An 11,844-nucleotide genomic window follows, 5' to 3' on the forward strand; every position below is an offset into this window, starting at 1 on the left:
GAGAGAGAGAGAGAGAGAGAGAGAGAGAGAGAGAGAGAGACTACAGTGCGTGTGAACCGTCACTGGCCCCACATTTACCTGTGATGTATGACACTTGCGGCGGAGTTCTAGATCATGGCTGACCTTTCATTACTGGCCCTTCTCTCTCTCTCTCTCTCTCACGCTCTCACACTTTCTCTCACTCACACTCCCTTGTCCCCTGCCATCCCAGGCAGTGCGAACTGCAACACTTCTGGAACCAATTAGTCTAGTCTGCCGCTAACCAAAGCTGGCTGATGAGATTCGCACGTGAGCGCTGCGGCTGTATCGCTACTTTTATTGCGTGACTCCACATCTGCACACTCAGGTGTTCAAAAAGGAGACTGGAGTTTTTTCCCAGACCCTTTTTTTTCAAGATGATAAAAACAAATAAAAAAACTTGAAAAACCTTTTCATTGTGATTTATTCACTACATGCTACATGGCAGTATTTTCTCCATGACATCTTTGTTTTATGTACTCTTTCTGCGAATGAGTCATTAGGTCCTCTTCGATGTCTCAGTATTTCAGTTGGAGCGTAATAAATGTCGCCTATGCAAGTGGTGCCCATTGAAAAGCATTACGATTTTCATGAAACGTTTCCTGACTTTGTACCTTGTTCCCCGTTACTACAAGTGAGGCAGCAAAGAAACCGAGGCACAGTAATGATATATTGTCCTGACGTGTGAGGTGAACGGCCAACTCAGTTGCTGGCGGGAGGCGTTTTGAAGTCGCGCCGATCAATTAATGCTGGGGACTGAAAGTAATCACTCATTCGATTCCACTATTAAAAAATAACTACAAAAAAATAGGTTGAGTTGAAGCACTTAAAGCCCACTGGCGTGATATACAGCACCCTTAAAGCTCACTGTGGTATTTATAGTGGCTCTGGAGATTTCCCTTGTAAAGCTGCAGGCTTGACCTGTAAGCGGAGGATGGGGTACCTCTCACCCTCCCTTCCCCACCCACACTCACTGTCTGAGTGGCACACATGGAGCCAGGTTGTATTAGGTAGATTGGTGGTGTGTGGGCGGGCGTAAAGTGTGTGTGTGTGTGAGAGAGAATATATGTGTGTGTGTGTGTGTGTGTGTGTGTGTGTGTGTATATACACTACCGTTCAAAAGTTTGGGGTCACTTAGAAATGTCCTTGTTTTTGAAAGAAAAGCAAAAGAAATGTGTCCATTTAAATAACATCAAATTGATCAAAAATACAGTGTAGACATTGTTAATGCTGTAAATGACTAAATGACTGCAAGGCAATCTTTGTTGCAGGGGAGCTTACTCCCCCCCCCCAAAAAGAAACAGAAACACAGACATGCAAACACACATACTCACTTTCTAATCTAATCAATGTAATAACATATACAGTGAGCTCCAAAAATATTGGGACAGTGACAATTTTTTACATTATTTTGACTCTGTACTCCAGCACTTTGGAATTGAGAATGTTAGAGATGCACAAATTCATACCCCGAAGACATGCTAACCTCTCACCATTACAATAACAGGGGAGATTAGCATTTCTGGAGGGGTATATTTGTGCTCTGTAACTTTCTCCTTATGTTGTTCTTGGGAATTCGTCACAGATGTTTTGTCATTGACTCATGAGGAGGTAGATGAGGAAAAAGAGGATGACGAGGAGTAAAGGAGGACCACAAACCCCAGTACTAAATCAAATCAAATGTTATTTGTCACATGCGCCGAATACAACAGGTGCAGACCATACAGTGAAATGTTTACTACAAGTTCTTAACCAACAATGCAGTTTTAAGAAAAATAAGTGTTAGGTAAAAAATAGATAAGTAAGAAATAGTCTGCGTAGCCATTTGATTCACTGTTCAGGAGTCTTATGGCTTGGGGGTAGAAGCTGTTAAGAAGCCTTTTGGACCTAGACTTGGCGCTCTGGTACCGCTTGCCATGCGGTAGCAGAGAGAACAGTCTATGACTAGGGTGGCTGGAGTCTTTGTCAATTTCTAGGGCCTTCCTCTGACACTGCCTGGTATAGAGGTCCTGGATGGCAGGAATCTTGGCCCCAGTGATGTACTGGGCCGTACGCACTACCTTCTGTAGTGCCTTGCGGTTGGAGGCCGAGAAGTTGCCATACCAGACAGTAATGCAACCAATCAAGATGCTCTCAATGGTGCAGCTGTAGAACTTTCTGAGGACCCATGCCAAATAATTTCAGTCTCCTGAGGGGGAATAGGCTTTGTCGTTCCCTCTTCACAACTGTCTTGGTGTGTGTGGACCATGCTAGTTTGTTGGTGATATGGACACCAAGCAACCTGCTCCATTACAGTCCCGTTGATGAGAATGGGGGCGTGCTCGGTCCTCCTTTTCCTGTAGTCCACAATCATCTTCTTTGTCTTGATCACGTTGAGGGAGAGGTTGTTATCATGGCACAACACGGCCAGGTCTCTGACCTCCTCCCTATAGGAGGATGTCCATTGTCGGTTGTCGTGTCTGTGACTATCATTAATGTGATGACATGCTATTTTATCAAATTGATAACTAACATTTAATTGATTAAGTGATTTAATTAAATCATGCAACAATGAACTCATTAATAACCTGGGGCACCACGGAGAAGTTTATTTTAGGAGTTCCGTCTTCCGAATTAACTCTTAGAGATCTAAAAATCTCTTACATTTCAGTCATCAATCAGTCGTGAATTATTCTTTACCTTCTATCAGTCTCATCTGAACTTCGTAAAATACTTGGTTATCTGCACAAACCCTAGTTTCCATAATGAATCAGAAATATACAAATTGGCTTAATTATTTATTTACTAACTAAATAATCACAGAAATACATCACAAACAAACAGTAGATATTGGTTACTAGCAATGACAGAAAAGTCCCTAGTGGGCTAAGCCGATATGACGGCTTGGTAGTCAAAGGAAAGGGGTGGGGACTGAGAGAGCAGGAAAGACAAAATGGATTCACTACACACAGTCTATAATTATATTCATTGAAATGCTAATCCTTTGCACGTGAACGTCCGCTCATTCGAGAATAATTGCAATGTATATATATTTACGCCCGTATGTCGTTGTTGTCTTCTCTGTTGGAATCCTCGATCGTCCTGTAGGGTTCATCAGAGTCTCTGGTTAACTTTCCCAGAAGTCACAATGTCTTTCGTGGTTGTAAGTGGTTAGGATGGATACTTCAGAGTATCATTCAGAAATGTTGTCATGGAATAGATGCTTCGGCGGTTGTCGGTATTCTTGTTCTAGATTTACGTAACTTCTAGCTCGACTAGTAATTATACGTCTAAGATTTGCTCTTATTCTGTAGTGATCGATAGTCTCAGAGTTTATTTCCAGCCGTGTAGCCAATGCTCCACGTGGTATGGTCTTGTCCTTTGGTAGAGTTGTAGTGCCAACTATTTAAACATGTCGTGTCAGCTGCATGTTTTCTAGTCTGGTGTGAATTTCTTCAGGAGTGGGTTTTATACTCTGTCGAAGAAGGGGTGGTTCTATGACGCCTAATGTGATGTCTGGGCTCATGGGGGTGTGGCCACTGACTAGTTAATCTTTATATGAAAATCCATACTCTCATTTAGAAGGTTAATATTTCATTACATCTTTTCACAAATAGTTTCATGTTTAATCACATACGTTTCACAATATTTTAGAAATGGGAAATGTACACTTTAAGAGATACCATTTTGTGTGTTTCCTGTCCTTCATGAGATCACCAAAGTAAACATATTCGTCATAACTGTCCCTTAAGTGTCCATGAACCATTCCCACATTCTCAAAAATAGAATGTGTTGTTACCTACCCTTACCACTGAAAATGTCAGTGAAGACACTTGCCAGTTAGTCAGCGCATGCTCGGAGTGCATGTCCTGGTAATCCGTCTGGCCCTGTGGCCTTATGTGTTAAGCTCGTCTGAAGGATGAGACCAAGGTGCAGCGTAGTACGTGTTCATGATATTTTATTAAATCAGAACACTAAACAAAACAACAAAAGAACAACGAACGTCACGTTCCGCTACGCAGAGCTAACAAAAAACAACATCCCACAACCTAATGTGGCAAAATAAGCTGCCTAAGTATGATTCCCAATCAGAGACAACGAAAGACAGCTGTCCCTGATTGAGAACCATACCCGGCCAAAACATAGAAACACAAAAACTAGAAATAAAGAACATAGAATTCCCACCCAAATCACACCCTGACCAAACCAAATAGAGACATAAAAAGGCTCTCTAAGGTCAGGGCGTGACATTATGAATGTTGACCTTTTTAAAGGTCTTACTCACATCGACTACGGAGAGCGTGATCACACAGTCGTCCGGAACAGCTGATGCTCTCATGCGTGCTTCAGTGTTGCTTGCCAATAATTTAGCTTGTCTGGTAGGCTCGTGTCACTGGGCAGCTCGCGGCTGTGCTTCCCTTTGTAGTCTGTAATAGTTTGCAAGCCCTGCCACATCCGACGATCGGAGCCGGTGTAGTACGATTCAATCTTAGTCCTGTATTGACGCTTTGCGTTTTTTTAGGTTCGTCTGAGGGCATAGCAGGATTTCTTATAAGCATCCAGGTTAGAGTTCCGCTCCTTGAAAGCGGCAGCTCTTCCATTTAGCTCAGTAAATGTTGCTGTAATCCATGGCTTCTGGTTGGGGTATGTACGTACGGTCACTGTGGGGATGACGTCATCAATTGTTTTGATGAAGCCAGTGACTGATGTGGTATACTCCTCAATGCCATCGGAAGAATTGTAACCTTTATTCAACTAGGCAAGTCAGTTAAGAACAAATTCTTATTTACAATGACGGCCTACCCCAAACTCAGACGACGCTGGGCCAATTGTGCGCCGCCCTATGGGACTCCCAATCACGGCCGGTTGTGATACAACCTGGAATCGAACCAGGTTCTGTAATGATGCCTCTAGCACTCTAGAATCCCGGAACATATGCCAGTGTATGCTGGCAAACCAGTCCTGTAGCTTAGCATCTGCGTCATCTGACCGCTTCCTTATTGACCGAGTCACTGGTGATTCCTGCTTTATTTTTTGCTTGTAAGCAGGAATCAGGACGATAGAATTATGGTCAGATTTGCTAAATGGAGGGCGGGGGAGAGCTTCGTATGTACGGATCTCTATGTGTGGAGTAAAGGTGGTCTAGAGTTATTTTTCCTCTGGTTGCACATTTAACATGCTGGTAGAAATGAGGTAAAACTGATTTAAATGTCCATGCATTAAAGTCCCCGGCAACTATTAGCCACTAGCCAGGATGTTTGAATGTGATCATGCTCCAGGTTCCTACAGTACGCTGACAGAGTAGAGGATGAGAGGGAGGAGAAGACAGAGGTGGAGGTGGAGCGAAACTAGGGAAGGAGGGAGGGAAGGATTGTTCTTTCTCTCTCTTACAAGCCCCTGGGGTTCCATCCATCTTCGCCCTTCTCTGTGGAATCCCATTGAACTGATTTACAGAACGTCCGCTGAGACTCTAGTTCTAGGGCTTTGCCTTGGCCTGATTGCTCCATCAAAGCACACCAGGCTTGATTTTGCAAGGCAGAAATCTCCCCCTCTCTCTCTCTCTTTCTCGCTCCTTTGTTTTTTCATCCCTTGTTTCTGGACCCGCTCCCGTCGCGCCGCGGCTGCCAACTTTCCGCCCTCGCTCTCCGGAGTGGGCCGCCTCACCGCTGGAGCCACCCAGAGCATTATGGGTATTAGTAAGATCGAGACTTTCATGGCTGAGGCTTACAATGTGTATCCCAAATGGTATCCTATTCCCTATAAAGTGCACTACTTTTGACCAGAGCCCTATGGTCTTATGCTCAAAAGTAGTGCACTATAAAGGAAACAGGGTGCCATTTGAGACATGGCCCTAAACTTCCATGGCTGAGGCTTTAGAATGTGCCAAGCCTATGGCTTCTGCAGTAATGACAGTGTAATAGTGTGTAGACACACACAGCCAGGAGGTCGGGATGGTGAATTATCCTTCACTTTCGCTGACCCCAGAACAGTAGAAAGGGGAAAGGCCTCATGGACCGTATAGGTTTGTAGTGACCTTGGATCTGTCCTCTGACATCCTTGGAGAAAATAGTGCTGACAATAAGAGTGGAAAGAGTAGACTGAGACACGGAAGGAGTCCCTTTGTGACTTAATCATGACTATTTTGCTACATTACTACTGCACAAGCAATATGTGTGTTATGTGGGTGTCTGCGCATGCGTGCATACGTGCATTTGTGTGTGTGTCCGTTTATCTGTATTTCTGTATGTGTGTGTTGGGTAGTGTTTCCCATGGCTCTCGTACAGTTGTTAAGCCCCAGACAGAGTAGCCTCTCTGGAGAGACATTAACCTGCTCAGCATCTCTCTGTTGACTGGGTTCAAAGACAGGAGTCAAGTGTGTCTGCTTATAGTGAAGAGGGAGGAACTAGACCCAGCAGGAGAGGAGCGTGTGTGTGTTTGCTACATATATGTACATGTACCTACCTTCGAGCATGTGTGTGTATTTGAGTGCATGTACAGTACATTCGGAAAGTATTCAGACTCCCTTGAGTTTTTCCACATTTTGTTAAGTTACAGCCTTATTCTATAATAGACTAATAATTCCCCCCCCCCTCATCAATCTACACACAATTCCACGTAATGACAAAGCAAAAACAGGTTTTTAGATATTTTAGCAAATTTTATAAAAAAATTAAACTGAAACATAATATTTACATAACTATTCAGACCATTTACTAAGTACTTTGTTGAAGCACCTTTGGCAGCGATTACAGCCTTTGTAACGCTTGTCGTAATCCTCCTCGTCTGAGGAGGAGCAAGGATCGGACCAAAGCGCAGCGTGGTTTGAATACATACTTTAATTATTTAAACAAAGACGAAAAATACTTGACAAAATACAAAACAATAAACGACGTGAACAAACGAACGAAAACAGTACCGTGTGGCGAACAAACACAGACACGGCAACAATCACCCACAAACAAACAGTGAAAACAGTCAACCTTAATATGGTTCCCAATCAGAGACAATGACAAACACCTGCCTCTGATTGAGAACCATATTAGGCCAAACAATAAACCCAACATAGAAACACATAACATAGAATGCCCACCCAGCTCACGTCCTGACCAACTAAACAAGACTGAACAAAGGAAATAAGGTCAGGAACGTGACAGCCTTGAGTATTCTTTGGTATGATGCTACAAGTTTGGCACACCTGTACAGTATTGGCTACCAAGTCTATTTGCATCCCCCCCTCTTTTACAACACTTCTACTCTCTGTTGTTATCATCTATGCATAGTCACTTTAATAACTCTACCTACATGTACACATTACCTCAACTAACCGGTGCCCCCGCACATTGACTCTGTACCGGTACCCCCTGTATGTAGTCTCGCTATTGTTATTTTACTGCAGTTCTTTAATTACTTGTTACTTTTAGTAAGCATTACGCTGTTGTATTCGGCGCATGTGACTAATACAATTTGATTCAATTTTTGATTTGGGGAGTTTCTCCCATTCTTCTCTGCGGAACCTCTCAATCTCTGTCAGGTTGGATGGGGAGCGTCGCTGCACAGTTATTTTCAGGTCTCTCCAGAGATGTTCGATCCGGTTCAAGCCAGGGCTCTTGCTTGGCCACTCAAGGACATTCAGAGATTTGTCCCGAAGCCACTCCTGCGTTGTCTTGGCTGTGTGCTTAGGGCTGTTGTCCTGTTGGAAGGTGAACCTTCGCACCAGTCTGAGAACCTGCTCCAGAGCACTCAGGACTTCGTCATGGATCTCTCTGTACTTTGTTCCGTTCATCTTTCCCTTGATCCTGACTAGTCTTCCAGTCACTGCCGCTGAAAAACATCACCAAAGCATGATGCTGCCACCCCCATGCTTCACCGTAGGGATGGTACCAGGTTTCCTCCAAACGTGACGCTTGGCATTCAGGACAAAGAGTTCAATCTTGGTTTCATCAGACCAGAGAATCTTGTTTCTCATGGTCTGAGAGTCTTTAGGTGCCTTTTGGCAAACTCCAAGTGGGCTTTCATGTGTCTTTTAGTAAGGAGTGGCTTCCGTCTGGCCACTCTACTATAAAGGCCTGATTGGTGGAGCGTGGCAGAGACGGTTGTCCTTCTGCAAGGTTCTCCCATCTTCACAGAGGAACTCTGGAGCTATATCAGAGTGATCATCGGGTCTTTGGTCACATCCCTGACCAAGACCCATCTCCCCTGATTGCTCAGGAAGAGTCTTGGTGGTTCCAAACTTCTTCCATTTAAGAATGATGGAGGCCACTGTGGGGACCTTCAATGCAGCATAAATGTTTTGGTACACTTCCCCAGATCTGTGCCTCGACACAATCCTGTCTCGGAGCTCTACGGACAATTCCTTCAACCTCATGGCTTGGTTTTTGCTCTGACATGCACTGTCAACAACGGGACCTTATATAGACAGGTGTGTACCTTTCCAAATCATGTCCAATCAATTTAATTTGCCACAGGTGGACTCAAATCAAGTTGTCGAAACATCTCAAGGATGATCAATGGAAACAGGATGCACCTGAGCTCAATTTCGAGTCTCATAGCAAAAGGTCTGAAAACTTATGTAAATAAAGTATTTCTGTTTTTTATATTTAATACATTTTCGCTTTGTCATTATGGGGTATTGTGTGTAGATTGATGAGGGAAAAATGTGTTTTAATACAGTTTAGAATAAGGCTTTAACGTTTTGGGAAAAAGTCAAGGGGTCTGAATACTTTCTGAATGCACTGCATGCATGCATGCATGCATACATACCTACACATGCGTGTGTGTGCACTCGTGTGTATCCCTGCCTGCGATTGAGGGAGTATGTGTTTGTGTCTAAGAATCTCCTAGCCCTGTTATGCAGATGTTTGAGTATTGCATCTCTCTCTCTCTCTCCCTCCCTCACTCTCCTAATGTGTACTGTAGGCAGGCAGGCTAGCCATATGGATGGGAGGGGAGCTCTGGAAACATCTCATTACAAGTCATATATCACACTCCTGACAGCACCCATTCTGCGCTGTTTTCATTTCAATCATGAGTGCAGCTGCATGGGAGAACTCAGGGCGCCACCATGTTAACCCCCTACTGCCCACGACTGCCACAGGTACCCCAATGTAGGGAGGTTGGGAGTCAAAGGTATGAGAGGAAAGGCTACCCTCTCACCTGGTGGTGGCTTTCTTGACTATTCAATATATCACTTTATTTATCACATGATGGCAGAATAGTCAATGCAGTCTCGACAATACTGTAGAAGTGTATCCTCCTTGCTCAGAAACGTAGAACAGTATGTTCCGTATCTTGATTTGGACCCAAGAAAACAGAAACTACTCAGAAATGAAGATCTACCACATGCATTTATATTTGTCCTGCTCTGAGCCCATTTGTTTGACTCATTGGTGCTCTAACGAACTACCCTCTCTTGAAATCAAAACAAAGTGAGTGAGAGTGGATTTGTTGAGATTCCTACTTGGTGAACCAGTGTTCTCTGTTCGTAGTGCTTATTTGCAGACGATCAAACCCCCGCTTCCGCATGTAATCTATCCCACATGCAGTATTTTCCCAGAGAAGTCTATTAAAATGTAGCTTAGTACGGCCAACAGAGAGATGGGAGTAGAACCAACACAGCACCCCCGGTCGATCCAACAGACAGCTCGGCCTGTTATGTGATTTGTGGGGTACTCCTGAGGCCTTGCTTCACTTTCGATCCCAACCCATCTCCAGGATGGGTACAGCTCACATCACAACGTCATGTCTCTGTAAAGTGCTGCAGTGTAAAAAGGTATGTCCGCCCTAGACGTTGAGGCTTTGGTCTCAGGCCCAGGTTGCCTCCTTCTCCTTCTTTTCTCTTTTCTTCAATCCCCCCTCCTCCCTCCCTCCCTCCGTCCTCTCCTTCCCTCCCTCCGTCCTCTCCTTCCCTCAGTGGGGAACCTGTTGCCAGGACAGGTAGTGAGGGGCGGAAAAGCGGGGGGACATTCCAGGCCCTGTTGTGCTCTCTCACTCCCTCCCACTCTCCCTCTCGGAGGAAAACAGCTGTGGCGTCCAGAGGAAACGCTGCTTTTTTCCCATCAGGCCGTTGCCTGTGATGGACAGGGGCCTGGTTTGGCTTGCTCTGCGAGGTAGGATGCAGTTTATGGGCCAGATCACAGAGGGAAAGGGGGTCGGGGGAGGAGGGACAGGCGCCACAGGACAGCTTTTGGCAGAATTTTCTGGCATATTCCCCCGTGGCGTTCGACTTCTTCACCCCAACATGAGAGCATCATGGGAGATGACTTTGCCCTACTCCTTAACCTTTGCCGTTCCTTATGTGTCCCGTGCTAATATGTCTGGCTCACAGTTCTGTGTCTTCTTTCAATCATGTATGAAGTGAAAGATGATGCTGTGTTATTCTTCTCCTTTATCAATTGTGGGGTGGATATAATATTGATCCTTCCTTACTATCCTATGTATCTAGATCTGTCAGTCTGACCATCATGTCCAGTGCACATGAATGAATGCATACAATGGTACACCAAAAATGAGGGTAAGAGAATGAAGCAAATCAAATCTACTTTGAAGCAATCCAGAGTATTTTGGAAACATACGTAAAAAAAAATTACGTTTGTTTGTGGTAAGTGCTCACGAACAGCATCTAGTCCCAACAAGATATAGGTGTAAAATTAGTCAGTCAGTACTCACAGACACCTAATAAAGTAAAGAACACATTGGCCTAACGCCTCTCCCTCTCTCTCTGTAGGCCTTTGTCTCCATCTCCCTGCTGTACTGGGGCCTGCAGACATTCAGCCAATTGATTGCAGTCAAGAAGAAGACAACATGAGCTTGTCAGGTCCCATTGGCTTACTGTACCTGGCTCCATCAAATGTTTGAAGGACTTTAGCCATGACTTTATGTAGCCACACTTTCCCACATATTAACCAACATACAAGCTTCTATGAATCAAATATTATATATAATGTGCATATCTTGCCTCATAATAATATTTGTTTATGTTTTTAATCGGACAAGCATAGTATGTATGAATGGCCATAGGCACTATACCTTTATGACCATGCTTAGTGTTTCTACGCTTCTTATGGAAGGTAGCTTTTCTGATTTTGTTCAAATTGTACTGTTATGTGGTGCTATTCAGTGATTGATTGATTACAATCAATGTAATACATTCCTGTTTAGTGAGCCATTGAGAATATTATGAATGACTTTTAAAACTGTATTCACCTACACCTTTACCTGTACAACAAATACCTCCTAAAACTGCAGGGTAACTTTTCCTAGGATCCCTTTTTTCATGAAATGTAACACTTCTTAACTCTATATTTTTCAGTTCCATTTTTGACTAAACAGTTTTCTGTTACCAGTCTCACTCATCATTTTAGCTGGTCTGTAGGCCAGCAGTACAGCATTTCTGCAGCAGTACAGCATTAGACACATTTCTGGGGAAAAATCCTGTATTAGATATTCATGTATTTTATATAACTGAAACTGTGATTAATTCGTATTAGGGCATCTGAATAAGTAACACTATAGTAGAAGCCTTCTCTACTTCACTACCATGGGCTGGAAAATAGTTTCAGGATTCTGCACCAGGTGGCACTATTGTTGCCTTAAGACTGCATTCATTTTATAGATAAGGTGAGACGCTGATCTTGGGTCAGTTTTGTATTTTCCCAAATAATAGTTAAGGTATGAATTGGAGGAGGAAGATCTGTACCTGGTGTTGCCTAATACAGGTAACTGACACAATAATAGAAACGCTTGAGTAAACAAGGGATTCAAAGTGTATTGAAAACAGGTGCTTCCACACAGGTGTGGTTCCTGAGTTAATTACGCAATTAACATCCCATCATGCTTAGGGTCTTGTAT

General features: G+C 43.8%; 1 protein-coding gene across 1 annotated transcript in view; it reads left to right on the forward strand.

Annotated features, from left to right (window-relative positions):
• agmo (alkylglycerol monooxygenase) overlaps positions 1 to 11,335 on the forward strand; it is a 37,806-nt gene extending 26,471 nt beyond the window's left edge. The window contains exon 13 of the mRNA XM_038976577.1: positions 10,721 to 11,335. Coding sequence (XP_038832505.1) covers positions 10,721 to 10,801 — 81 coding nt within the window. The 3' untranslated portion in view covers positions 10,802 to 11,335. The remainder of the gene's footprint in view (positions 1 to 10,720) is intronic.
• Positions 11,336 to 11,844: the final 509 nt, after the last annotated feature.

Source organism: Salvelinus namaycush, chromosome 37 (assembly GCF_016432855.1).
Source record: "Salvelinus namaycush isolate Seneca chromosome 37, SaNama_1.0, whole genome shotgun sequence".
In the NCBI taxonomy this organism is placed as follows: Eukaryota; Metazoa; Chordata; class Actinopteri; order Salmoniformes; family Salmonidae; genus Salvelinus; species Salvelinus namaycush.